At 63.6% G+C, this 27,163-nt stretch overlaps 1 protein-coding gene across 3 annotated transcripts; it reads right to left on the bottom strand.

Annotated features, from left to right (window-relative positions):
* Nucleotides 1–267: 267 nt before the first annotated feature.
* Nucleotides 268–22,744, bottom strand: RBM28 (RNA binding motif protein 28). 3 transcript variants are annotated; one of them, XM_073329022.1, is made up of 19 exons: nucleotides 22,532–22,744; nucleotides 20,080–20,232; nucleotides 19,344–19,438; nucleotides 15,915–15,990; nucleotides 15,097–15,189; nucleotides 14,603–14,674; nucleotides 13,537–13,669; nucleotides 12,713–12,858; nucleotides 9,436–9,514; nucleotides 8,308–8,417; nucleotides 6,536–6,609; nucleotides 6,135–6,270; nucleotides 5,042–5,106; nucleotides 4,195–4,353; nucleotides 3,091–3,240; nucleotides 2,674–2,748; nucleotides 1,941–2,157; nucleotides 1,392–1,485; nucleotides 268–621 (listed from the first exon to the last, which is right to left on the bottom strand). In XM_073329022.1, the coding sequence occupies exons 1-19, from the start codon at nucleotides 22,647–22,649 to the stop codon at nucleotides 282–284; spliced, it is 2,385 nt and encodes a 794-aa protein (XP_073185123.1). In that variant the 5' UTR covers nucleotides 22,650–22,744; the 3' UTR covers nucleotides 268–281. The 3 variants fall into 3 exon arrangements, with proteins under 3 accessions (XP_073185123.1, XP_073185122.1, XP_073185124.1); XM_073329021.1 differs by having other exon boundaries at nucleotides 398–621; nucleotides 1,652–2,157; XM_073329023.1 differs by lacking the exons at nucleotides 19,344–19,438; nucleotides 20,080–20,232; nucleotides 22,532–22,744 and adding an exon at nucleotides 17,969–18,061 and having other exon boundaries at nucleotides 398–621; nucleotides 1,652–2,157.
* Between the last annotated feature and the right edge of the window lie 4,419 nt (nucleotides 22,745–27,163).

The raw sequence follows: 27,163 nt of genomic DNA on the forward strand, positions 1-27,163 counted from the left end.
TAAGCCAGCAGCCACTGGCTCCCCATGGGCAGGGGCATTTGCTGGATCCCGCGGCCAGGTGCGAGCCCCCCGTGCAGTCACTGGTCCCTGCGACAGACCCCTCCCTAGGGCCAAGGCCAGCTGGAGAACCAGGGCAACTGCCGGCGCACACGGGGGAGAAAAACAGCCGGTTAGCTAGAGTCCCTGCCACCGGGGAGGCTGGGCCAGCTCCCCTCCCCACACCACGGTGCCCCGGATGAGCAAAGATGAGACTTGGTTCTTCCCAGGTTAAAAAAAAAGATTTAAATTAATAAAAATCTGAGAAACCAACAGAAGAGGATGGGCCCTCCCCAGCTGCAGATGGCAGAGCTGGGTGGGGGAGGGTGCAGGGTGCGGGCACCGCCCGGCACATGTGGATCTCCTTGTGGAGCACCGGCTGGCACTGCTCTGTCACGTGACAGTCCCTGTGCTGGCAAGTCCCCCCCGGCGGCTCCTGGGTGCTCAGCTCTCGAACCACTTGCTCCTCTTTGCCCCGGGGGCGCTCTGGGTGCTGCCCAAGATCTTCCGCTTGTACTGCTCCACCAGCTGGTCGAAGCGGGCCTCCGCCTGGCTCCCCGCCGACCTCTGCCTCTTCCCCGGTGCCTGCGAGGGACAGAGAGGGCGAGGCCTGGCTCAGTCCCGCTGCCTGCAGGGGAGCGCCAGCCTCCCGTACCGGGGGCAGATGAGCAGCGCCAGGGGCCACAGATGTCACCTCGGGGCCACGTCCCCCGCCAGCTGCGGGAGGGTCAGTTCCTGCGCCCAGCTGAGGAGGTGCCCATGGGGCAATGGGTGCCCCTTGCATGGAGAGTTTCTGCGCCCCCACCCTTGGGGAGGGGTGCATGGGAGGGAGGGGGGAGTCCCAGGGACAGGCCCAGAAGGGTTAGCGGGGTGGGGAGGAAGGAATCCTGAAGTGGTCCCCAGGAGCGTTGGGGATGTGGGGGGCAGAGGGCTGGAGCAGAGCAGGCGGGGCAAGGGGAGGGGGCTCCCGAGGTTTTGAGGAAGGAGGTTGGGTCCCTCGGTGATGGACGGGGCGCGCACTGCCCAAGGAACGGCCCGGCGGGCAGAGGACCGTGGGCGCTGGGACAAGGGGCGGCAGGAGGGGGAGGTGGGCAGGGGGGCGTGTGCTGGGGGGTGATGTGCAGTGGGAGACGCAGCCAGGCCAAGGCACAACCTGGGCCAACCAGCGTCTCTCAGCACTCGCTGCGACGGGACGTGCTGGTGCCGGTGGGGAGGGGGCTCTGGGCGCCGCCCCCATGAGTCCCACATGGCACCCGGCCCAGCCAGACACTTCCCCCCCACTCCTGCTGCCGCAGCCCCCCCCAAAACGAACAGGACTGTGCACCCCGGGTCTGCCCGGCCCGAACCCCGCTCACCTGTCTGGGCGCCACGCTCTGCTTCTCCTGCCGCCGCTGGCTGGCCTGGGCCTTCGGCTTCTTCGGCACAGCTGGCTTGCCCCTGTCACGCTTCCTGGGGTCAGAGCAGAGAGTGTGAACGCCGGGGCAGGGACCAGAGCCGCACTGCGAGCGCTGGGCCCCCCCAGCGCCTGCTGTTCCCAGACCAGGGAGAGACAGACACCAACTCCCACGCACACCCCGACCCGTGCACCTTTCCCCCCACCCACCCCCGCCCCTACCTGATCTTGGGCCCCCGGTGAGTCGGCAGTGTCAGAACCTTCCTACGCTTCTTCCCATCCGGCAGCTCCACCTTCTCCACCTCCGCCTTGGTCTGGAACCCAGCCCAGGGGGTGCCAGGCCCCTGCCCCTCGGCGCCCCGCTTCCTGGGGTTCTGCTGCCCCTGGGCACCTGGGACGTCTCCCTGCCCCTCAGGGCCCCGCTTCCTGGGGTTCTGCTGCCCCTGGGCACCTGGGACGTCTCCCTGCCCCTCAGGGCCCCGCTTCCTGGGGTTCTGCTGCCCCTGGGCACCTGCGGCATCTTTCTGCCCCTTAGGACCCTGCGTCCTGGGGCCCCTCGGGGCCTTCTGCCCCTGGGGACCTGGGACGTCTCCCGGCCCCTTGGGGCCCCGCTTCCTGGGTTTCTTCTGCCTCTTGGGGCCCAGGGGCAGCTTCTGGAGCATCTCTGTAGACCCAGTCCCTTGGGGAGGTCCTTGCCCCTCTGCCGCTTGCTTCTGCCTCAACTTTTGCTGCACAAAACAGAAGGTCAGTGTCCCCTGCCGGCGCTCACGGGTCAGTCAGGGGATCCTGGCCCCAGCACTGCCAGGACGAGCTGCCAGGAGCCCCAAGGCCCCCCACCCCTGTGAACGGCTGGCTGCCAGTGCCAGGCTGGGTGCGAGCTGCCAACAATGCAGCAGGTACCGGTCATGCCAGGACGGATGAGCCAGTGCCCCGGGGGGGCTGCTCCCCACACCCTGACCCTGTGATGCCCGCCTTGACCCCGCACCCCTCAGCACACTCCCCCCACCACTGCCCTCCCCCGACCCCGTGACACCAGCCCTGCCCCTCCACTCACACTGCCCTCCCCCCAACCTGGCCCCGTAATGCCAGCCCCCACCCTGCGCCCTCCAGCCAGCTGCATTTCCAAGGCAGCATAGACCCTGCCTGGGCCCCCGTAGGGCAGGGAAAGTGCCCCCAGTCCAACCGGGGAGGGTACGTGCAGGATCCCAGCTGGGGGGGGGAGGGGGAGGAGACATGACACCTACCAGGCTGCGCTGGGCCCGCTGCTCCTTGAGCTTCAGCTTCCTGCGGTCCTCCAGCGAGAACTCCACGATGGGTCGCTATGGGGCAGAGCGGGCAGATGAGAGCCCCAGGCCCAGAGCTAGCGTCAGCCCGGTCATCGCACAGGGACAGGTACCGAGCAGGAAGTGCCCCCTGCCAGACACCCAGCACGGGCGCCTCACCGCCCCACAGCCAGCATGTTCCACCCCCACCCCACCGCGAGCGCGTCCCCCTCCAGCCGGGATCCCCCAACCGGCACCCAGTGTGGGCACCTCACCACCCCACACGTGCCGCATTCCACCCCAGTCCTGCTCAGCTCTCTGGGCAGCGAGGCCCCCAGCCCGCACTGCTCTCTGGGTGCAGAGAATCCAGCCCAAGCAGCCAGCCCACGCGGCACCTACCTTGTGCGGCCCGAAGAGGTGCGGGTTGTTGTTGGCATGACGCAGGGCGGCCAGCGCGTGTTCGTGCTTCTCGAACTCCACGAAGGCGTAGCCCAGAGACTGGCCCAGGCCCTTCCCTGCCGGGGCCGTCAGATTCCGCATCACCCGGCACTGCAGAGACATGAGAGATGCATCCGGGACCGGCTGGGAGCCCCCGCAGCACACAGCCCATCCCACAGGCCCCCCGCTAACGCCCCCCTGTATGGGCCCGCCAGCTCCCCTTTGGAGCTCCGATCTGACCTGGTCACCCTGGGGGGCTGAACGGATCAGGGGAGCCCCTCGCACTGGGACCCCAGAACAGCCCCACTCCGGCAGGCCTCCCAGGAGCCCCTCGGCGAACAGGAGGCTGGAGTTCGGAGTATGTCACTGCGTGGAACGCTCAGCCCAGCCGCAGCCCTGCAGCATGAGAGCCCCTGGGGGCTCCGCCGAACCTCGTCCACATGGGAAGGGACGTGCAATGGTGTCACTTCCCGTGTTCGGACTCCAACTGCCACGTGCTCATTTCCCTTGTTGCCGCCTCCACGGCCACCGACCCGCTCTCAACGCGCCACGGCGACAGCTCTGCACCCAGGCCTTCGGCTCCCCCAGCACCGTTGCAGCGGGGTGCACCTGGCCTGGTCACCCCTCTGCTCCGGGGCGCCCGCCAGTATCACACAGGGGTCTGTGCGTGGGCACCATGAGGCACGTGCCACGCGGCTCAGACCGGCACACACAGCCCCCAAACCAATCAGTCCCTCGGCGTAAACCCCACCAGGGCCCCGCTCCAGTGCGGACGGACGAGGGCTGAGTTAGCAGCTAACTGCAGTTCCCCCAGCGAACACCTGGTGTCACCAGTGACCCGCCTGGCAGGGGCCGATAAGGGCAGGGTGGACAGACCCCTGCCCTGCCCCACCCCACTACATGGAGCTGGCTCAGCCCCCCCCCGTACACCCCCAGCCAGATCTCCCATCCACCCCGGATAGCCTCCCAGATCCCCGCCCCGCCATAATTCCCCAGCTTAGGAGCCAGCCCAGCCGGCTGCCTCCACCCACCTCCCCATCCTCATCCCCCCCAGCGGGGACTCACCTCCTTGATGCGCAGGCCCGGTCCCCCGCCGGCGGCATGCAGCAGAAGCTGCCGGAGCTGCTGGTTGTCCAGGGCCTTGGGCAGGTTGTGGACGCAGAGCCGCGTGAGCGACACGAAGATGTTCTGGTCCTTCAGCTTCTGGCGTTTCAGCTCCTCAAACTGGGGGGGGCAGGCGCCGGGAGGGGGTTACGGCCCGGGCCCAGCACAGCGCCCCCCTGTGCAGCCACAGAGCCTGGCCCTCCCCTGCCAGGCGCTGCAGCCAGGGGACAGAGGGCCCTGGCACAATGGGCCGGGGAAGGGAGACCTGGGCTCCCTCCCACCCATGGCCGAGTGCCATCCGGGACGGCCCCAGGGACAGGCGGCGATGGCGTGAGCCATGCCACAGAGCCGCCACGTGCCGTGGCCCAGCCAGGTCTGCCGCCCGCACAAGACTGCAGCGTTCTGCCTGCGAGACCCCGCTGGCCCAGTGCCCCAGCCCCATGCACAACGTGGGGGCCCCCATGCCCTCCTGCCACCAGCCAGCACGCCAGGCAGCTCTCCTCCTGTGGGCACCCTGTGCCCTACTGACGCCAGCCCAGCGCCCTAGCCCCATGCACGCTATGGGGGCCCCAAGCCCTCCTGATGCCAGCCCAGCGTGCCAGCCCCATGAATCTTGTGGGGGCCCTGTGCCCTCTTGCTGCCAGCCAGCATTTCAGGTGGCTCTCCTCCTGGGGGCACCCTGTGCCATCCTGCTGCCAGGTGGCTCTTCCCAAGCAAAGTCTGTGCCTGCTCTATCTCCCCTGGGAGCAGGCAGCCTGCCCAGCGTAGGTTCCCGAGCCCACGGGCAAGGATGCCCCCGCCCACTCACCCGTGCTCTCTTGGCCATGTCAGTCGTGCTCATGCCCTCGGCGGCCTGGGTGCCGGCGCGGATCACTGCGAGGAGAGGGAGAGGCATTAGGGCCGCCCCAGGGACTGACCGGGGCCCCACGCTCAGCGCCCAGCGCCACCTCTGCCCCACAGCGAGGAGTTACGCATGCTGACGGGGCCCACTGGGGGCGCCATGGAGAGAGAGGCAGCGGAGGTAGGGATGCAGACTCCTGCCAACGAGGAGCTGGGTGGCAACAAGGAGAAACTGGATCTTGTCTGCTCTCTGGCTTCTGAGGAGCAAAGATTCCGACCCCTATGAGATGCCCACTCTGCTTGGCGTGGGTCAGCCCTAGAGGACACAGGGAGCTGCTTAGCACCTTTTTAATCGGAGAGGGGAACTCACTGGGGCGTGTGTGTTCCCTGTTTTCAACCTCGTCACTCGCTTTCCCTAGCTACTAATCCTCCAGTCAGTGTGTTACAGGGGCCGTCTTTGGCCTGGGGGAAGAGACTGGCTCTTTGGGCCTGGGAGGAAGATGAATATTGCTGTGATGATTGGCGGAAGGGACCAGCTATCACCTAGCCCAGCTCCCTGGAGGGGCAGACCGTCAGGAGGGCCCCGGGGGACTGTCTAGGACCCCGTGGTTGGACTGTTCTAGGGCTTGTTCCTGCGGAGTGAAATCTAATCACAGAACACGCTGAGAGTTGGGGCACCGGGCCTGGGTTCGGACAGTCTGCCCTGAGCTCGGCTCTCCCGGACTTGAGTCGCTTCAGACCGTGGGACAGCCAGTTCGCTGCAGCACTGCACGAACTGGCCCCGGCCAGCCAGGGCGCTGGGGGGATGGAGTACAGGGGCAGGCGTCCCCCGTGGGGTGCTGGGAGTGCTCACAATTGGGATGCAGGGTGCTAGGCTGGGGAGGGGGAGATGCAGCAGCGGAGTAGGAATGCGGAGGGGTCCCGGGGCCCTGGCACTAGGAGGCAGTAAAGAGGGTTTCCCAGGGAGGCGGGCAGCAGAGGAGGAGCTGCGGGGAGAAGGGGCCTATCTGGCATCTCCAGCGGGCAGCAATGCCCATCACCCCAGAGCCAGGGTAACTCACAGCCTTCCCGAGCCAGGTACAGGTTGCGGGTGCCCGTCGGCTTCTTCACCTTCTGGGCTCGCAGCTTCTGGGCCTCATCGCGGCTCACGGCCAGGTCCAGGTGCAGCTGGCGCCCGCCCAGCCGCAGTCCCCCGCCCTGCGAGGGAGCCAGACAGTGAATGAGATGCTGGGCACACGGTAGCATGGGGCAGCCAGGCCCCAAGGCTGCCAGGGAGGAGGAGAGAAGTCTGTCTTCCTCCTCCCCCCCATGGAGGATGCACCAAGGGGCGTTCAGAGCCACGTGCACCCCTACGGATGATACGGGGGGTGGGTGGGGGCAGGGCTCTCCCCAATCCCAGCCATGTCAGATGTTGGCCCACTGGAGTGCCAATGGTCTCATGACTCCCCTGAGCCCCACTCACCTCACTGTCATCCTGAGCAGCCTCAAGACACTTCTGGGTGGCTTCCTGGGTGGTGAACTGGGCGAAGGCGCAGCCTGGAAAGAGACGAGAGGGTGAGATCCCGGCTGTGCGCGGACCAGGGCAGCCAGGAACCGGTGCCGCCAGGCACCGGTGCCAGGCACAGCCTGTCCCACCAGCGCCTCCATGGAGAGACCCGCCGGCACTGCTGTAAGGATCAGGCCTTTATCTGTAGCCATATTGTGAAGCCTAAAGCCTAAGGCTGCCCTCTGCAGCCAGATTAAAAGAGCAGCCGAACAGCAGCCATTAGCTGAGAAGCAGGAAGTCACATCTGCACATTCCATCTAAAACACATTAAAACAATGTAATATCCAGCTGGTAAGAAGGAGACCCCGTCCTAACGGCCCCCACTATCCCCAGATAAAGAAACAGATCTTAAGATGGTAAAAGAAAACTTAGCTGGATAGCGTCTGCCTGTCAAGAACTCACTTATCAATAGTTGTGGTTGTGAAACCCTCATTTCTTTATTGTTTTGTCATTATGGTCCCCATTTCCCTATCATTTATCTGTATGGTCTCTGTCTGGTTCTTTGATTGTTTCTGTCTGCTGAGTAATTAATTTTGCTAGGTGTAAATTAATTAAGGTGGTGGGATCGGATTGGTTAAAGAATTTTTGTTACACTACGTCAGGATTGGTTAGTAACATTTCAGTACAATGATTGGTCAAGGGACAGTGAAGCAGGACTCAAATTTCACTATATAAACTGGGGTCCAAGAAGAAGTTCTTTGGAACCAACTCCAGGACATGGTCCCAAGATCAGAGCTGCCAGACCTCAACACCATGCCAACCACACGGTGCAGGAACTGGAGTCCCCCAGCTGGACCTGATCCTGACTGGCCATCAAGAAAAGTTCATCTGTCTTATTGGGAGTGGTGAGGACTGTATGTGTAGCGTGCGCCGACTGGTTTTGGTGATTGTTAATAAATAGCGGTTACGTAGGATAGTCCTGTGTAAGGCTCTTTCACTGGTGAAAAACCCTCTAAACCCGCAAAAGATTCAGCCCTGGAGTCCACAGGGACAGTGGCGTAGCTAGGTGGAGAGAACAGGGGCAGCAGACCCGCTTGTACCCACCGCTGGGGGGCCGGAGCGCGCACAAAGGCCCCCGCCGCCGGGGGGCCGGAGCGCTGTCGAGTGAGCAAAAATTTTAAAAGGTGCCTATACATTAAAAAGGCACCACTTATGCCCAGAGTGCACAGGGAAAGGGTGTTTGCCCGGAGCCCACGGAGTGGAGCCTGGAGCCCACGGAGGAGCAAAGTTAGGTGATTTTCGCCTGGAGCCTTAGTAACTGGGTACGGGTGGGTGCCCTTGAGCGTGTGAGTAACAGAATCTTGTGCGGGTAACATTGCGCACTCCCCCGCTTTCCAGCACGCGCCCCCTGGCAATGCACACTCCCCTGCTCCACTCCCTGCATTGCACAGCCCCTGCCTCCCAGTACACACTTCCCCAGTCCCTCCCGCTGGCTCCCTGCCCGCCTGGGGCACACGGGAGGCCAGCAGGGGTGTGGCTGCAGTAGAGGCCTGAGGCCTGGATGACGCCGAGCAGCAGCCCGGGCAGGGGCACTGCAGCAGCTAACCCCAGCTACGCGCCTGGCTGGGGCCCCGGGAGCGACCATGGGGGTGGGGTGGCTGTTCCCTGGGGCTGACTCCAGGCTACTCAGTATTGCGGTGGGATCCGAGGCCCTGGTGGGGTCTCCCCTGGCCCGAGGCAGGTGTTACCTCTGGAATGCTCCGTGTCCGGGTGCAGGACGATGCGGACATACTTGAGGTCCCCAAACCGCTCCAGCATCTCGCCCAGCTCCTCCTCCTCCGTGTCGAAGGCCAGGTTCCTGCCAGGTGCACCACGCCGTGAGGCCTTGCCTCTGCCTGCAGCTCCCCCAGCAGGACCCAACGCCCACCACTGACCCGGCCGCCCACGTGGCCCCCAGTAGCCTCAGAGGAGATGGTGGCAGCCAACTGCACTGCACGCCCAGGCCCAGCCCTGCCCTCTGCCAGGGGCTCTCCAGGCAGGGGGTGTAAGCACCCCCCACCCCACAGACACCCCCTAAGAAGGAGAGAGGAGCCACTGACTGTTTCCAACAGCAGGGTGCGGGGGGGGGGAGGGGAGGGTCCTGTGGCACAGCAGGGGGAGGGGAGGGTCCCGCAGCACATGGGATGTGTTGGAGGGGTCCCTCGGCTCAGAGAGGGGCACAGTGGGCCGAGAGGAGTGTCCCATGGCAGGGAGGGTCCCACGGCAGGGAGGGAGCCCAGGCAGGGTGGCAGGGTTAACGTGCCCAGCCCTAGCGCAGGGAGGACGGCTGCAGAGCCCAAGTCTGATGGGCAGAGCACGGCTCACTCCACACTCCTGCCACAGGGCCAAAGAAACGCAATCGGGGCTGGAGAGAACAGCTACCATGGGGGAAATGAGAGACGGCGTCAAGGCCACAATCCCGGCTGCTTCCTCTCCACAGGCAGGGAGCGGAGTGCGGGAGCCGTCTACACACTATGGAGCAGGAAGTCTGCAGGGCAACTCCCATCAGCCAGCCCGAGGTAAAGCAGAGTGCTCTGGGGAGGCGGGTAGGACTCATGGTACCAGCTCAAGAGCAGGGGGAACTGTGGCAAGGTCATCCCGCCACGAGCTCCGGGCCAAGCACCCCACTATTCTCTGGGAAAGAGCACACCACCAAAGCTAGCCAGTGCCCTCCCCATCTCTCCACTCTGGTATCCTCACACTTCCCAGCAGCAGACAGCTTTCCCTGCCTCTCAGAGGCCTGTGCACCCCCTGCCCAGGGCTCCGGCAGTCAGAGCACTCGTGTCAGGGATGGGGCCCAGGCAGGGTAGCAGGGTCACTGACGGTCACTAACCCACCTGACAAAGACAGTCCTCCCCTCGGCGACGTCGGACGGCCGCTTCGGGCCCTTCTTCCTCTTTCTGGCCACGTCGGCATCTAGAACAAAGCCAGGCAGAGTCCTGGGCACAGGGCAGGGGACACCCGGGGCAGCTGCTTCTTCCCACCCCTACTGCAACCCCACCAGCCACGCAGTCACCGCCCGGGGCACACGATCGCCCCTGAGGAGCTCAGCACCCAGGCCCCAGACTGGGCAGGGGACGGGCTGGGCTCTCCACCCCCCCTGCTAGTTGCTGGGGTGTGACAGCGCAGGAGGGTCCCGGCGAAACCTTCCCACTCACTAACGCAGCATCTCAGCCAGCGCTGCAGTCTGGGACAGGAAGCACTGGGCATGGCTGACCCAGCCCTTTCACCCCCCCTGGGCTAGACGGGGCCCCTGGGCACAGCCTGTCGGGGGTGGGGGACGACAGAGGTGTTAAAGGGGAAGGAGATATTAACCACGGCAAGGGCAAAGCACTATCCCCTGGGTCACCCAGGGAGCCAGCAGCAGAACCAGGAACAGAACCCAGAGCCCCAGTCTGTGACCCAGGGACCCCTGGATGCCACCAGCAGAGGGCACAGGGGACCCACAGTTTTACAGGGACCCCATGGCCAGATACAGGCACAGTAAGTCCCCAAAGGGCGGCACACGAGGCCTGTGTCGAGAAAGGCACTGGACGGGCTTCGGGGGGAGTTCTGCTCTGTGCGACACACAAGTGTCCCGGCTCTAGAACCCCTGGGATAATTTGATCTGACACGTGACCGCTGGTTCCCAATATTCCCGCCTGCTGCCGCTTGCCCCTCTCCTCTGGGCTGTTTCCGCTATCATCCTAGCGAAGCGCCATGAGGGTCGCCGAACGCTGGGCTGTCCTGGTTCCTGGGGAGCAGCAGATCTGGGAATGCTGCGAGTGGCCAGACCAGGGGCTGGGCACTGCAGGGAATTGGGGCTGCCTTTGGCTAAGCTGCAGAGGGACAGCGAGCCTAGCGGGGTGTGACCAAGCGGGACTGTTCTTAATGTTTTCTCTGAATATTGTGGGGGTGCCTCAGTTTCCCCTAGGCAGTTCTTAAGTATCTAGGTGGTGGGGTAAGGGTGTATGATCCTTGCAGAGCCCTGGAGGGCAGGTGTGTGCAGGGATCTGGACACAGAGAATGGCCGACACCCTGTTTCCTGGCAACTGATGGCCTGGCCCTTCCCCCCTGCAAGGTGAGAGCTAAAGAGTTGGAGAACAAAGGAATCCGGTGACCTCCTGGCCTGGGAAAGGGACAAAGCCCAGAGGAGGAGGGGCTGGAGGGGGTTTCAGTTTGGGGCTGGCTGGAGACAGAGTGAAGTGCAGACGTGGTTGTCTGGCTCACTGCCCCCCAAAATGGACCCAGCTGAGGGGTCCTGTTCTCTGCCCCTACAAGCTCTGTTTTAGACCATGTTCCTGTTGTCTAATAAACTTTCTGTTTTACTGGCTGGCTGAGAGTCATGTCTGACTGCGGAGTTGGGGGGCAGGACCCTCTGGCTTCCCCAGTACCCCCGCCTGAGTGGACTCGCTGGGGGAAGTGCATGGAGGGGCAGAGGACGCTGAATGCTCCGAGGTCAGACCCAGGAAGGTGAAAGCTGTGTGAGCTTTGTGTCCTGCAGACAGGCTGCTCACAGAGAGGAGACTTCCCCAGAGTCCTGACTGGCTTCATGGAGTTCCAGAGCATCGCCCAGGGACTCCGTGACACTCGGAGCTGACCTGCGGCAGGCACAGACGAGGCTCCTGCACACTAAGGTCAGGGGGAAGCGAGGCACCTCCCAGCCCCGTGTACCCCCAGGACACCTCATGGAGGCCAGTCCAGAGCCCTGCCTGCCCAGGGTCGCCCTCCAGGTGCCCAGTTCAACGCTGGCCAGGCTGCTCAAGGGATGGTGGCTCCCATGCAGCAGCTGCTCCGTGACCCACGTGAGTGTTAGGATATAGATATTCAGGCCTGTCTGTAAAGGCCTATACTCTAAGAATTTAGGTGTATTCTTATCACTTGGCTAGTGATAGAGGTACAAAAGAAAGAATCAAAATCACTGTCTGCCGGTGTAAAGGCCTTCTCTTACTGTGACAGATTGAGGCCCTGTGCTTAGGCTAAGGCCTTTGGCTAAGCAGCAGAGGCAGCCATAAGCTAGGAAGAGAACAGTCAAATCCTCACATTCCAAACTAGTCACACTGAAATCAGGTGCTATTGGGCAGTTAGGAATACAATCCTGTCCTGATAGTGCCTGTCACCTCCAGAGAAAGGGAAGTGCCTAGAAAATGTAAAAGGAAACTTAGTTTGATAGCATCCTGTCTGGCAAGAACTCACTTATCCATAGCTGGGATGTGAAATCCTCACTTCTGTATTGTCTTGTCATTATAGTTCCCACTTTGCTAGTGTTTGTCTGTATAATCTCTGTCTGGTTCTGTGATTGTTCCTGTCTGCTGTATAATTAATTTTGCTGGGTGTAAACTAATTAAGGTGGTAGAATATAATTGGTTACATAATCATGTTACAATATGTTACGATTGGTTAGTTAAATTTCAGGAAAACGATTGGTTAAGGTATAGCAAAACAGAACTCAAGTTTTACTATATAGCCTGCAGTCAATCAGGAAGTGAGTGAGTGGGTGGGTGGGTGTGTGTGGGGAAAATGGGAACAGAGAATGTGGGTAAGGAAATTGGAATCATGTTTTGCTAAAGGGGGAGATGGGAACAGGCAATGGGGGTAAGGAAATTGGAATCATGTTTGGCTAAGGGCAGGAATGGGAACAGGGACACAGGTGTAAGGCTCTGTGGTGTCAGAGCTGGGAAGGAGGATACTAAGGAAGGAAACTGGAATCATGCTTGCTGGAAGTTCACCCCAATAAACATCGAATTGTTTGCACCTTTGGACTTCGGGTATTGTTGCTCTCTGTTCATGCAAGAAGGACCAGGGAAGTAAGTGGGTGAAGGAATAAGCCCCCTAACAGTGACACCCCTCCCCCCCCCCCAAGTCCAAGCTGGCTGGGACCCCACATCCCACTGCCTCCACGTGCGTGTTCCCGTCACTGCTATGACTCACTGCACAAAAGGTCCGGGCTCCTTGCACAACTGGGGCGATTCCTGGTGCATGGGGTCAAGCCATGGGGCATGCACACAGGGCCCGAGCTGGTGTGCAGCCCACTCCCAGCGGGGGGGCAGCCCCCAGGGGACCCCAGCTCCTTTGTCCTCACTGGCAGCCGGGCTGGTTCCGAGCAAAGCGCCCCAACGTAGTAACAGAACAAACCTTTATCGTCCTCCTCTGAGCCCATGGTGCTCTTGTCTGAGCCCTCGGGCTCTTCCCTCTCCGCCTCGCTCCCCTCCTCTGCAGCCTCACCAGCCTCCTCCTCCTCGCTGCTGTCTGCAGGGGCAGCTGCTGTGCCCTTCCCGAGCCTGCAATAGTGAGAGCCAGGGGCTGAGCAGCTGGGAGAGCCGCCAGCCCAGCCGGGAAGGAGCAGAGCTGGGAGAGCAGGACATGCTGGCTGGGGAGCACAGCTGATGAACAGCCCCATACCTGGGGGGCCTGGGGTCCCAGAGGCCCAGCTGCTGCTAGCGCAGCATCCAGGATCCTACGACGTGGCAAACCCCCGAGCAAAGAACAGGGGCGAGGGACAAAAATGGAGGGGAGATGACAACACCAAAGGGAAAGCCCGGCCATCGCCGTGGGAACCACGCCTGGCCCCACAGAGTCCAAGTGCCTTCATCAAAGAGTTTAAGGGGAGACGTGATGAGCGGAAACCATCTCGGAGGAAAGAGTTAGAAGGCGCACGGGGGGGGGGGGGGGGGAAGAGGGGCAACCACAGCAAGCGAGCCCCCAGCAGCTCTGCAAACAACATGGTCTGGAGTCAAGGGTGCAGCCTCCCAGGAGCTGCCAACGAGACGTGCCTACAGGGCCATAAAGCAGCCCTGGCTCCCAGAGCTGTGCTGTGCCGTGACACGCTGCCGGGGGCCATGCCCTGGTCACACAGGTGGCTGATGGGCCACATAGAGGTGAGGCTCCCCATGGAGACACCCCAAGATCCAGCCAGCCGCACCCTCTGCAGCCCAGGAACAGGTCTGTCACTCGCTCACCGTCCCGGCACCCACGAGCTGGACGGCTCCTCCGATCCCAGCACTTCACCTTCCTCTTCGTCCTCCTCCTCACTGGCATTCTCGGAGCCCGAGTCCTGCTGTTGGGCTTGGCTGGGCTTCTCCTCCCTGCCCCCTGAGGTGAGAATGGCCAAGGGAGATGAGCCAGTGCCACGCGGGAGGGGCAGCCCCCCCACTCCGGGTTTCGTTACACTCACTTCCCTCAGGATGGTCACAGAGCTGCTGCGGCTAACAAATGCAGAGGAAGAGCCACGCGTGGCAGGGGAGAGAAATCCAGCCAGGAACGAGACGCTTCCTTCCCCGTGTCACACAGCTGCACACGCACTCAGGGACACAACACACCCTCCCACGCACACAGGCAGCAGGGAAGGGTAACTGCCCTGTGGTACCGATGGGAAACTGAGGAAGGGTCACCCGGCAGTTGTGGCAGAGCCTGGAATAGACCCCAGCTCGCCTGAGCCCCAGGCCAGCGCTCTAACCACTGGGCACCCTCTTCCTGAGCCACAGACCAGAACAGCCTGCAAGCCCTGGGTTCTGTCCAGAATGCCAGGCCAGCGTCATTCGGCTCACACGTGGTGTGGTACTGGTGAAGAGATGGGGTAGGGGAGCCCAAGGCAGTGGGGTCAGCCAGGCAGGACAGCTCAGTGCCCCAGCTTTGGGCTCAGGAGCCTCAGGGGTGTTTCAGAGGTGATCAGGTGCACTGCTCCCTCTGAGTGTGGAGGCCCCGGGGGTCCAGAGCGAGTGGACTCCCTGAGGGGGCCCACGGTGAGACAGGCGTGGTGAAGACTCAGAGGTACGGTCCCAAAGGGCCTAACCCTGGAGAGAGTGCAACCTTCACGGAAGGCTGTCACACTGAAGGGGGTTCCTCCCAGGGACTGTATGGAGATGAGAGAGCCCGGGGCCTGAGAGTCCATGACAGTAACCAACCAGCCAGCACCCCAGAGCCATGTCATGCAGCAGGGAGTTCCACGTGCCTGTGAAAAGCAGCCGCCCTGAGAGCGGCCCATCCCAGCGCTCCCACCCAGCCAGACAGCCGCAGGTCACTCACCAGAGGGAGGTCCTGCCTGCGTAGCTCGGTACTTATCCTTGGCCACCGCCCAGTCCACGGCCACCGTGCGCCCTGCGGGAGACAAGGAGAGCTGCCAGGAGAGCCAGGCCCCAGCTCGCTGGGTGAGCGACGCTGAGACGGGCTAACCCAGCGAGAGGGTTACGCTGGGGGGCAGCTAGAGCTGAGCCCAGAGGATGGTGCCAGGAGCCTTCGGTACTCGCCCGCCGGAGCCAAGCACAGGACGTGCCCACTGAACCGAGCTGCAGCTCCAGGGCAGGGGAGCGGTTTGGCAGTTCCACAGAGCCGCTGCCTCAGCTTTCCTTCAGGGCTGATGACAGCTGGGCTCTGATGAACCCCGGGAGGCCAGCGCAAGACTGCAATGGGACAAACCGCGGGCGCCTTTCCCGGAACCCCAATGCCGCAGGTGATCTCTGGAGGTGCCCGGTGCCCAGGTCTTGCACAGCGGGGCAGGCCGGGGACAAGGGGGTGCTCACCTTTGATCTCCTTCATGTTCATCCCTTTCAGGGCCTTCCCCGCTTGCAGGATGTTCTTGAACTGAACGAAGGCAAAGCCCCGCATCTTCCCATCTGCAAGAGATCAAGGGGATTGGTCCTGCTTTGAGCAGGGAGTTGGACTAGATGACCTCCTGAGGTCCCTTCCAACCCTGATATTCTATGATTCTAAGGCTCAGAGTGCACCAGGCCCAGGAGGGCGGGGAACCCAGGGCTCAGCTATCCCCTCCAGGACACGCTCAGGGGGTGCCCCAGAAGCTCGGTCTACTCCAGGACTAAACCCCAGGGGTGCTGGGAGGGCACAGACAGTCCTGCCTAGCAGCCCCCAACCTGGCATGCCCCAGCCCCCCTCCCCCCCTATTCCTGCTTCTTGTTTAGCATGTGCAAGGATCCTGTGGTGGAAACTGCTGCTTGGGACACAGACACAAGCCCCGGGGAACAGCCCTCACCAAGCCGCGGATGACACAGGAGCTAACAAGAAGGCAGCGCGGTCAAGCAGCCAGGCTGCTGCACTAGGAACCCGAGAGCTGGGCTCTCTTCCTGCTACCTTGCAGTGCCCTAGAGCGAGGCGCTCCCCATCTGTAACATGGGGGTCTCACTTGGAAAGGGCTTTACCAACAGGCCTGGCGTCTAAGATACCAATGGCAGGGATGATCACATGCCGGCTCTGACGTTTGGCACCCAAACGAGCGACCTGAGCCCCCAGTGGCCCCCAGCAAAGGCAGCTTGGCCGATGGCTCTGACTTTCCCCACGTGGAGCACATAGGCTCCCTTGTCTCTGGCAGCCGGCTAAGCCCTACCTGCTTTCCTGGGAATGTTAACCTCCAGCACAGCTCCAAAGGGAGAGAACACAGCCTTCAGGTCATCATCTGAGCACTGGGGAGAACAAAGAGGGGTCAGACCGATGAGGGGGCAGGAGCAACGCAGCTGGAGGCTTCACCCCAAACACGGGCAGCAGGGCTGAGCGAGGAGGGTTAAAAGCCTCCTCCTGCCAGGTAAATAAAACTTCTGAGCTCACCATCAACAGAGGCCAGTGTAGTGCTCTGCTCTGCCAACTTTGAGCCTCACTCCATGGGGTGATGCGCTATGAGGGCCAAGCAGCACTGTGGGCAGCCCGCTAGGAAGGGACAGTGCCCTTAGTGCCCACTGGGGGTGTGACAAAGTGAGACTGTTCTTAATGTTTCCTCTGAATACTGTAGGGGTGCCTCAGTTTCCCCTAGGCATTTCTTAAGTCTCTAGGGGGTGGGATAAGGGGGTGTAATTGTCGCAGAGCAAAGGGCCAGTGTACATAAATGGCCGACACTCTGTCTCCTGGCAACTGATGGCCTGGGCCCTTCCCCCTGCAAGGTGAGAGCTAAAGGGTTGGAGTACAAAGAAATGAGGTGCCCTCCTGGCCAGGGACAAAGCCCAGAGGAGGAGGGGGTGGAGGGTGAGTCAATTTGGGGCTGGCTGGAGATGTGGAGTGAAGTGCAGACGTGGTTGTCTGGCTCACTGCCCCCCAAAATGGACCAGGCTGAGGGGTCCTATTCTCTGTACCTACAAGCTCTGTGTTAGACCGTGTTCCTGTCATCTAATAAACCTCCTGGCTAGCTGAGAGTCACGTCTGACTGCGGAACTGGGGGGCAGAATCATAGAATATCAGGGTTGGAAGGGACCCCAGAAGGTCATCTAGTCCAACCCCCTGCTCAAAGCAGGACCAATTCCCAGTTAAATAATCCCAGCCAGGGCTTTGTCAAGCCTGACCTTAAAAACCTCTAAGGAAGGAGATTCTACCACCTCCCTAGGTAACGCATTCCAGTGTTTCACCACCCTCTTAGTGAAAAAGTTTTTCCTAATATCCAACCTAAACCTCCCCCACTGCAACTTGAGACCATTACTCCTCGTTCTGTCATCTGCTACCATTGAGAACAGTCTAGAGCCATCCTCTTTGGAACCCCCTTTCAGGTAGTTGAAAGCAGCTATCAAATCCCCCCTCATTCTTCTCTTCTGCAGGCTAAACAATCCCAGCTCCCTCAGCCTCTCCTCATAACTCATGTGTTCCAGTCCCCGAATCATTTTTGTTGCCCTTCGCTGGACTCTCTCCAATTTATCCACATCCTTCTTGAAGTGTGGGGCCCAAAACTGGACACAGTACTCCAGATGAGGCCTCACCAATGTCGAATAGAGGGGAACGATCATGTCCCTCGATCTGCTCGCTATGCCCCTACTTATACATCCCAAAATGCCATTGGCCTTCTTGGCAACAAGGGCACACTGCTGACTCATATCCAGCTTCTCGTCCACTGTCACCCCTAGGTCCTTTTCTGCAGAACTGCTGCCTAGCCATTCGGTCCCTAGTCTGTAGCTGTGCATTGGGTTCTTCCGTCCTAAGTGCAGGACCCTGCACTTATCCTTATTGAACCTCATCAGATTCCTTTTGGCCCAATCTTCCAATTGGTCTAGGTCCTTCTGTATCCTATCCCTCCCCTCCAGCGTATCTACCACTCCTCCCAGTTTAGTATCATCTGCAAATTTGCTGAGAGTGCAATCCACACCATCCTCCAGATCATTTATGAAGATATTGAATAAAACCGGCCCCAGGACCGACCCTTGGGGCACTCCACTTGATACCGGCTGCCAACTAGACATGGAGCCATTGATCACTACCCGTTGAGCCCGACAATCTAGCCAGCTTTCTACCCACCTTATAGTGCATTCATCCAGCCCATACTTCCTTAACTTGGTGACAAGAATACTATGGGAGACCATGTCAAAAGCTTTGCTAAAGTCAAGAAACAATACATCCACTGCTTTCCCTTCATCCACAGAACCAGTAATCTCATCATAAAAGGCGATTAGATTAGTCAGGCATGACCTTCCCTTGGTGAATCCATGCTGGCTGTCCTGATCACTTTCCTCTCATGCAAGTGCTTCAGGATTGATTCTTTGAGGACCTGCTCCATGATTTTCCAGGGACTGAGGTGAGGCTGACTGGCCTGTAGTTCCCAGGATCTTCCTTCTTCCCTTTTTTAAAGATTGGCACTACATTAGCCTTTTTCCAGTCATCCGGGACTTCCCCGGTTCGCCACGAGTTTTCAAAGATAATGGCCAATGGCTCTGCAATCACAGCCGCCAATTCCTTCAGCACTCTCGGATGCAACTCGTCCGGCCCCATGGACTTGTGCACGTCCAGCTTTTCTAAATAGTCCCTAACCGCCTCTATCTCCACAGAGGGCTGGCTATCTCTTCCGCATTTTGTGATACCCTCTGGCTTCCCCAGGACCCTGCCTGGGTGGACTCGCTGTGGGAAGCGCACAGAGGGGCAGAGGATGCTGAATGCTCCGAGGTCAGACCCAGGAAGGTGGAAGCTGTGTGAGCTGTGTGTCCTGCAGACAGGCTGCTCACAGAGAGGAAACTTCACCCGAGTCCTGCCTGGCTTCATGGGGAGCAGTTCCAGAGCCATGCCCAGGGACTCCGTGACACCCGGCCCACGGGCGGAGTCAGGACCGGCCATCACCGTGGGAACCAAGCCCGGCCTCCATCAAAGAGTTTAAGGGGAGACGTGATGAGCGGAAACCATCTTGGAGGAAAGAGTAAGAAGGAGCACCGGGAGGGGGGGGAAGCACAGCAAGCGAGCCCCCAGCAGCTCTGCAAACAACACGGTCTGGAGTCAAGGGTGCAGCCCCCCAGGAGCTGCCAACGGGACGTGCCTACAGGGCCATAAAGCAGCCCTGGCTCCCAGAGCTGTGCTGCGCCGTGACACGCTGCCCGGGGGCCATGCCCTGGTCACACAGGTGGCTGATGGGCCACATAGAGGTGAGGCTCCCCATGGAGACACCCCAAGATCCAGCCACGCTGGAAGCCTGCAGACAGGCTGCTCCCAGAGAGGAGACTTCCCCAGAGTCCTGCCTGGCTTCGTAGGGAGCAGTTCCAGGGCATCGCCCGAGGACTCCGTGACAAGGATTATCCATGAACGGCTCGGCTCGGCTGGGCTCTGAAGCCAGTTCCACCCCACGCCAGTAGAAAGGCAGCGACTGTGCCAGGTTCTAAACCCCAGAACCTCCAGAAGCAACTCCCAGCACGTGCTACCTCCTGCCTCATTTCACTGCTCTGCTGTAGCTATGTGCCAAAGACAGACAGCGTTAGAGATGCCGCATGTCCGAGCCCCAGCCCAAGCCCTGGGCTGCAATCTCGCCTCGCAGAGTCCCCTGGCATGCTGTAGAGCCAGTGACCCTGCTCACTGCTCCTACCTTAAAGCTCAGGTTGCGGATGATCAGCCTGGCTTTCTTGGGGGCCCCTTTCGGCTTTTTCGGCTTCTGCTCTTCTGGAGGGATCTCCGAGGCGTCTAATGAACAGAGAGCACCGCAAGTGAGCACGGTAGTGCAGGGCCTGCCTGCTACGGGGCTGCGTTCTCACACAGCTCCCTTCAACCACGTGTATCTGCAGACACGAGTTACAGAACCCAGGGCAGTCTCTGGACATAGCAGGGGGAGAACCCTGTGCCCTGACCAACATCCACCCCACTCTTCCCCACAGCCTAGGGGCCCTGGACAACCCAGCCACGAACCGGTCAGAGATCACAACGAATGACACAACAACCATGGGATGAGGGGTTTCTTCCCCAGCTGCACTAGGACACTCAGGCCACCCTTGGCTGGCCTGCACGCCGTGGGAGCTGGGGAGGAGCTCTCGGCAGACAGGTGCCCACGTCACAAAGGCCACCAGCACAAGGGGGACTAACTGGCCCAGTGTGGGGGCTGAGCTCCGTCCCCCGCCAGGGCAGAGCTGAGACACATAGTGTGGGGGGCTCGCACAGACACCGCCAGCAACGCCCCCACACCGTGGGCAGAGAGAAGAGTCTGTCTCCAGCACCGTGGAGCCAGCACCCACGCCAACAGGTGCCAAGCTCCCAGACAGCAGTTTGCTTTGCAACGCCAGGGTCCGCGCTGCCATCACAACGACAGAGCCAGGCTGTTCCCAACTCACCTGGCCGCTGCTTCTTCTTCTCTCTCAGCTTCTTCTTCGCAACATCCACCTTGATCTCATGGCCTTCGAAGGTGGTGACCTCTCTGAGGGCTCGCTGGGCATCCTCCAGCAGGGAGAATGTGACGTAGCCAAACCCACGGCAGGTCTCACTGCCTGCAAGAGAAGAGCAGCGTGACCGGCACCCGACCAGGCTCTGCCAAGGGCCCCTGGGGGCGGGCGGGGGGCTCTGGGTGTTCTAGGGCACCAGGCTTCGCAGAGGGGAGACCCCTTAGCAGGAAAGCTGCTGAAAGCCCTTTGCTGCTAGGACGTGTCCAAGCTTCTTCCTGAACCCCCCAGGCCCGACCCTTAGGGCTGGCCAGGGCATGCTGCCTAGCGGCCACAGAGGAACAAGAGGGAAGGCATGGGGTGTGGGGGCTGGGACAGGGTCTTCCCAGGGCCAAGGATCCGCTCCGCTCCCCTCCCTACCCGAAACAACTCCGGAGACTCCAGGTGAGGAGATCCAGAGACTTGCCTTCTCCCCAACTCCCCTGAGGTCTTCCAGGTGCAGCCCCCTGCACCCCCGCAACTCCAGGCCTCCTCCGCCCGCCCGCCCGCCCCCCCCCCCCCGGCCAGGTTTCCCGCTTCCCCATCAGGGGAACTGGGCTCTTTCCCTGCCACAACTGGGGGCCCCAAGACCCGGTCCCCTGCCTTGCTCCCTGGGGACCCCAGCTCTCCCTGCCCCGAGCTCAGCCTGTTCCCTCACCCATCCCACCCCCAGGGGACACATGGCTCCTACTTCCCCCCAGCCCTCAGACCATGGCTTCTGTGCCCCCCCACTCCTCCAGGCCCCCCTCCCCATGATTCCCCCCCATCCAGACTCCCCCGCCCCCTTCCTCCCTGCTCCTGCTCCTCCCTCCCCTCCAGACTCCTCCCTGCCGTGGCTCCTGCCCCCCCCCAGACTCACCCCCCCCCGCTCCATGGCTCCTGCTCCCCCCTCTGCTCCTCCAGGACCCCCCCATGGCTTCTGCTCCCCCCCCGCTCCTCCAGGACCCCCCCCACGGCTCCTGCTCCCCCCCCGCTCCTCCAGGACCCCCCCCACGGCTCCTGCTCCCCCCCCCGCTCCTCCAGGACCCCCCCCACGGCTCCTGCTCCCCCCCCGCTCCTCCAGGACCCCCCCATGGCTCCTGCTCCCCCCCCGCTCCTCCAGGACCCCCCCATGGCTCCTGCTCCCCCCCCCCGCTCCTCCAGGACCCCTCCATGGCTCCTGCTCCCCCCCCCCCGCTCCTCCAGGACCCCTCCATGGCTCCTGCTCCCCCCCCCGCTCCTCCAGGACCCCCCCCACGGCTCCTGCTCCCCCCCCGCTCCTCCAGGACCCCCCCCACGGCTCCTGCTCCCCCCCCCGCTCCTCCAGGACCCCCCCCACGGCTCCTGCTCCCCCCCCGCTCCTCCAGGACCCCCCCCCACGGCTCCTGCTCCCCCCCCGCTCCTCCAGGACCCCCCCATGGCTCCTGCTCCCCCCCCGCTCCTCCAGGACCCCCCCCACGGCTCCTGCTCCCCCCCCGCTCCTCCAGGACCCCCCCCACGGCTCCTGCTCCCCCCCCGCTCCTCCAGGACCCCCCCCACGGCTCCTGCTCCCCCCCCCGCTCCTCCAGGACCCCCCCCACGGCTCCTGCTCCCCCCCCGCTCCTCCAGGACCCCCCCCCACGGCTCCTGCTCCCCCCCGCTCCTCCAGGACCCCCCCATGGCTCCTGCTCCCCCCCCGCTCCTCCAGGACCCCCCCATGGCTCCTGCTCCCCCCCCCCGCTCCTCCAGGACCCCTCCATGGCTCCTGCTCCCCCCCCCGCTCCTCCAGGACCCCCCCATGGCTCCTGCTCCCCCCCCCGCTCCTCCAGGACCCCCCCATGGCTCCTGCTCCCCCCCCCGCTCCTCCAGGACCCCCCCATGGCTCCTGCTCCCCCCCGCTCCTCCAGGACCCCCCCCACGGCTCCTGCTCCCCCCCCGCTCCTCCAGGCCCCACTCCATGGCTCCTGCTCCCCCCCCCGCTCCTCCAGGCCCCCCTCCATGGCTCCTGCTCCCCCCCTCCAGCCTCCCCATGGATCCTGCTCCCCACCCCCCCTCCAGCCCTCCCATGGATCCTGCTCCCCCCCGCTCCTCCAGGACCCCCCCATGGCTCCTGCTCCCCCCCCCCCGCTCCTCCAGGCCCCCCCCATGGCTCCTGCTCCCCCCCCCCCGCTCCTCCAGGCCCCACTCCATGGCTCCTGCTCCCCCCCCCGCTCCTCCAGGCCCCACTCCATGGCTCCTACTCCCCCCCCCTCCAGCCCCCCCCATAAATCCAGCTCCCCATCCCCCCTCCAGCCCCCCCATGGTTCCTGCTCCCCACCCCCCCTCCAGCCCCCCCATGGATCCTGCTCCCCCCCCTCCAGGCTCCCCCCCCGCGCCTGCCCCACCGCTCCTGCCCCCCCCCCCGCCCCACCTTTGTGGGTCACGACGAAGCAGCGCTTGAGCGGGCCGAGCTGGCCGAAGAGCTGCTCCAGGCCGGGGCCGCGGGCCGAGGCGGGCAGGCCGCGCACCAGCAGGGTCAGGCCGGCCATGGCCCGGGCTCCGCGCCGCTCAGCGCCCGCCCCGCACGCGCCGCCCGCTGGGCGCCGCCATCTTGGCCGGGTCCGGCCGCGAAACGGCTCCGGCCGGGAACGCGGGGCCGCCGCGGGGTTCCGGGCCGGGGGGCGGGGCCGGGGAGGGGGCGGGGGCGGGGCAGCCCTGCCTTTCGGTGTGTGAATTTACTGGTGAACTTTGACCCTGATCACCCATAACGGGGGGGGGGCTTCCCTGAAAGGGCCCCAAATCGGGATGGACCCAAAATACTCCCCCCAGCCCCCCATTAATTAATGGTAACGATCTCGTGGCTTTAAAGCCCATCTAGGGGACCCCTGGGCGTGCAGGAGGGGCTGGGGACCCCTGGACATGGGGCCGGGGGGGCGCAGGAGGGGGGCTGGGGCTGGGGACCCCTGGGCACAGGGAGTGTGTGAGGGGGCTGGGGACCTCTGGACACGGGGCCGGGGGCATGGAAGGGGGGCTGGGGCTGGGGACCCCTGGGCATGGGGGGGTGAGGGGGCTGGTGGCCACTGGGCACAGGGCCAGGGGGCGCAGGAGGGGGGCTGGGACTGGGGACCCCTGGACACAGGGCCAGGGGGGCGCAGGAGGGGGGCTGGGGGCCCCTGGGCACGGGGCCGGGGGCGTGGGAGGGGGGCTGGGGCTGGGGACCCCTGGACACGGGGCCAGGGGGGCGCAGGAGGGGGGCTGGGGATCCCTGGGCACGGGGGGGGGGGTGAGGGGGCTGGGGACCCCTGGGCACGGGGCCAGGGGTGCGGGAGGGGGGCTGGGGCTGGGGACCCCTGGGCACGGGTGGGTGAGGGGGCTGGGGACCCCTGGACACGGGGCCAGGGGGGAACGAGGGGGGGGCTGGGGACCCCAGGGCACGGGGGGGTGAGGTGGCTGGGGACCCCTGGGCACGGGGCCAGTGGGGTGCAGGGGGGGGGCTGGGGACCCCAGGGCACGGGGGGGTGAGGGGGCTGGGGACCCCTGGGCACAGGGCCAGGGGTGCGGGAGGGGGGCTGGGGCTGGGGACCCCTGGGCACGGGTGGGTGAGGGGGCTGGGGACCCCTGGGCACGGGGTCAGGGGGGCGCAGGGGGGGGCTGGGGACCCCAGGGCACGGGGGGGTGAGGGGGCTGGGGACCCCTGGGCACGGGGCCAGGGGGGTGCAGGGGGGGGCTGGGGACCCCTGGGCACGGGGCCGGGGGCACGGGTGGGTGAGGGGGCTGGGGACCCCTGGGCACGGGGCCAGGGGGGCGCAGGAGGGGGGCTGGGGACCCCAGGGCACGGGTGGGTGAGGGGGCTGGGGACCCCTGGGCACGGGGCCGGGGGCGCGGGAGGGGGGCTGGGGTTGGGGACCCCTGGGCACGGGGGGGTGAGGGGGCTGGGGACCCCAGGGCACGGGGTGTGAGGGGGCTGGGGACCCCTGGGCATGGGGCCGGGGGCGCGGGAGGGGGCGAGGGGGCTGGTGCCATGCAGCAGCAGTGGGTGGAGCGGAAAGGGGCAGGGCTGGGAGAAGACCCCCAGGGGATGTGAACAGCCCCCTGGCTGGGGAGAGAGGGCCGTCGTGCCCAGGTGTTTGCAGGACTGGGGCTCTGCCGGGTGCTGCCCTCCCCACCCCCTTTGCCAAGGTGCTGGCTGAGCTGGGATTTATACAATGCGGCCTCTAATTTGGAGTGACTCCAGTTTGAGGGCCGACCAGGAGACCCCCAGAGCCTGATTTTGACAGGCCAAGAACACACACGTTCCCAGGGATGTCAGCTGGAAACCAGGCCCCTGGTGCCTGAAGTGAGGCCCCCACACCTCAAAGCGCCTAGCGTGCAGGCCCGATATGAGACCCTCACTCCAGCCTGATCTCCCGCCCCCAGCCCCCGGCTGAGCGCCTGGCTCGGGCTGCCCTGGATGGGGAAGCTGCTGCTGCCCCCCAAGCTAGAGCACGTTCTCTCCGGGACCCCGCGGAAGCACCACTCCATGGCGGTGCCCGGTTCCAGGGTGGGAGGACAGGACCTCTCCTTTCAGCGTCTCCCCTATCGCCCTGGGGACAAAGTGGCTCCTGATCCAATGGCCCGTCTTGTCCCTTGGCTTCTTTTTCCAGCTTGTCAGCCCCAAACCCATAGCTGGCAAGAGCCGGAACGTTGGCTTTGTCTTCTGTCCTTGCGAGGGGGCAGTGGGCTCCTTTGGGGGGTTCTGTTTTCCAGAGGCAGTTTTTGTCCTAGGGTTCCCAGCGGGCCGGGAGGGCCAGATCTGCCAGGGACACAGGCTCTGCCTGCCCCCGTGATGTGGCCCAGGACACGCACAGCTCCCGGGCTGGGGACCCTCGTGGAGGGGCTGGGGCTGCGCAGGGGGTGGTGTTGGCCGAGCCCCTGATCTCTACCTCCCCGCTGGGGACAAGGCTCAGAGACCCTGGGAGCAGAGACCCGCTGCCCAGACCTGCCAGCAGCAGAAAGCGGAGCTGCCCAGTCTGGACGGAGGAAGAGTGCTCCCCTGGTCGCTGAAGGCAATGGCTGCTGTGCCCGGTAGAGGGCAGCACGGCCCCAGCCAGGGGTGTGCAGCTGTAGGAGTGAGCAGAGCACCCATAGCCCTTTGCACCCTGGAAGCAGCTGCCCCCACAGGCTGTTGCTAGTGCCCCCCTTGGCCTCTCGGCACCAGCCCAGGCAAATCCCAGCCCCAGACGTAGAGTCCTGACCCAGCGCACGGTGGCCAGTTGGAATGGGGGGATCCCAGGCCAGCCCAGGGTTCATCCACCTGCCGGGGTCAGAGGGGGGAAAGAACTGGCCTCAGCCTGAGGGACCCCTTCCTCGGCCTCTCTTGGGGGCCAGTGGATGTGACACCTGCTGAGCTGAGACCCAGCAAACTCGTTGCCCTGAAGCATCATTGGGTTGGAAGGGGAACCAAAGTCCCCACCCCGACCCTGATGGCAGAAAGTCCCAGCAGCTCCGGGGCCTTGGCACTGGGACAGAGCCAGCTCCCAGCAGGGCATCCTGGCCCCGGGTGAGTTTGTGGAGCTCATGGGCACGGGATGAGGGGCTCGTACACCTGCCTCCCCGCCCCTCCCAGGGGCGGCCACAGGCCCTTCCACCTGCAGACCTAGGTCCTGGCTCCAGATTGCAGAGAATTCCTGGCACCGCTCTCTGGGACTCAGAGGCCATTTATCTGCCCTCCTCCCCGATTCTCCCCAGCCCCATCGCCCCCCTCCCCGGCCAGCTGTCCCATCGTGCCCTGTCAGCCCTTGGATGGATTTTCTCCCTGAGCCTGGGACACTTGGGGGTGCGCTCGGCGGCCCCAGGGGATGGAGTGTGCCTGGCACGACCTGCAAAGGGACAGGGGGCTGCGCTGGCTGGGAGGGGAGAGCTTGCGTTGCCGGTGGCTGGCGGCGTGCGGGCTGACCCCTGGCAGGCCCAGACATGGCTCCCTGGTGCGAAGGGCAGGTCGCAGCGAGCTGCCTCCACCCTGGGTGCCTGGGCAGGCTGCGCAGGGAGGCTGGGCCGGAGCCCGGGAAGGAAGGGCAGCAGAAATGCTGTTTCCCACTTCGGTAGGTGGGGGGAGGGGAAATGACTTCACAGCACCCTCCCTGCCTTCCTTGTAGTGAGCCCTGCCGTCCGTCCTCCCTCCCTCCATCCCCACGGACCATCCCTCCAACCTCCTCCATCCACAGCCAGCATCCACCCATCCCAGCGTCCCTCCATCCTGCCCCATCGTTCCTCCCAGCCCGTACACACCCACCATCCCATATGCACCCAGTGTCCCTCCATCCCTCCCCATAGACACCCAGCGTCTCTCCCTCCATCCTCATAGTCCCTGCATCCCCACGGACCATACCTCCAACCTCCTCCATCCACAGCCAGCATCCACCCATCCCAGCGTCCCTCCATCCCTCCCCATAGACACCCAGCGTCCCTCCCTCCACCCCCATCCACACCCACCAGCCATCCAATACACACCCAGCATCCCTCCCCATAGACACACGTCCCTCCATCCATCCCATAAACCCGCACCACCCCTCCTTCCATCCCCACACACACCCGCTCCATCGTCTCTCTGTGCCCATTTCCTTGATTTCGAAATGCTGGACGCTGCAAACTTGCAGCATGTGGCTCCCCCTAGTGGTAGCTGATTTCAGCCTCTATCCTGGGATGGGGCGGGGGAGGAGATTTTGGTGCCATCTCTCAGGTGTCTCACTCTTTAGGGTCTTGGCTCAGTGCTGTGCCCGGGTGAGCCTGCTGTTGGAGCAGCCGGGTAGTAGGCTGCCCCAGGCTCTCTCTGCTGGCCTGGCTCTAGGATCACAGGCTGGCTCTGGAGTCAAGCAGGGCTTTTGGCTGGATGTGTCCCTGGATGGAGACCCAGGGACCACAGGGTGTCACAGTGATGTTTGAGGGCTGCTTGTCTCTCTTAGCCAGGGCTGGGCAGTGCACCGGGTGCTGTGGCCTGGGGCTGGGTGGGTGTGACGAATTGGGACTGTTTTTAATGTTTTCTGTCAATATTGTGGGGGTGCCTCAGTTTCCCCTATGCAGTTCT

The sequence above is a fragment of the Lepidochelys kempii genome, chromosome 1, assembly GCF_965140265.1.
Source record: "Lepidochelys kempii isolate rLepKem1 chromosome 1, rLepKem1.hap2, whole genome shotgun sequence".
NCBI classification, from domain to species: Eukaryota; Metazoa; Chordata; order Testudines; family Cheloniidae; genus Lepidochelys; species Lepidochelys kempii.

Bases quoted from the DNA above. Each gene is read 5' to 3' on its own strand.
- RBM28 (XM_073329021.1), bottom strand. From the start codon at position 22,649: ATGGCCGGCCTGACCCTGCTGGTGCGCGGCCTGCCCGCCTCGGCCCGC. The intron at 15,190-15,914 runs GTAGGGCTTAGC...GATCTCTTGCAG, and splicing joins TAACATTCCCAGGAAAGCAG to ATGGGAAGATGCGGGGCTTT. The intron at 13,670-14,602 runs GTGAGTGACCTG...TTCTCACCTCAG, and splicing joins GCAGGCAGGACCTCCCTCTG to GGGGCAGGGAGGAGAAGCCC.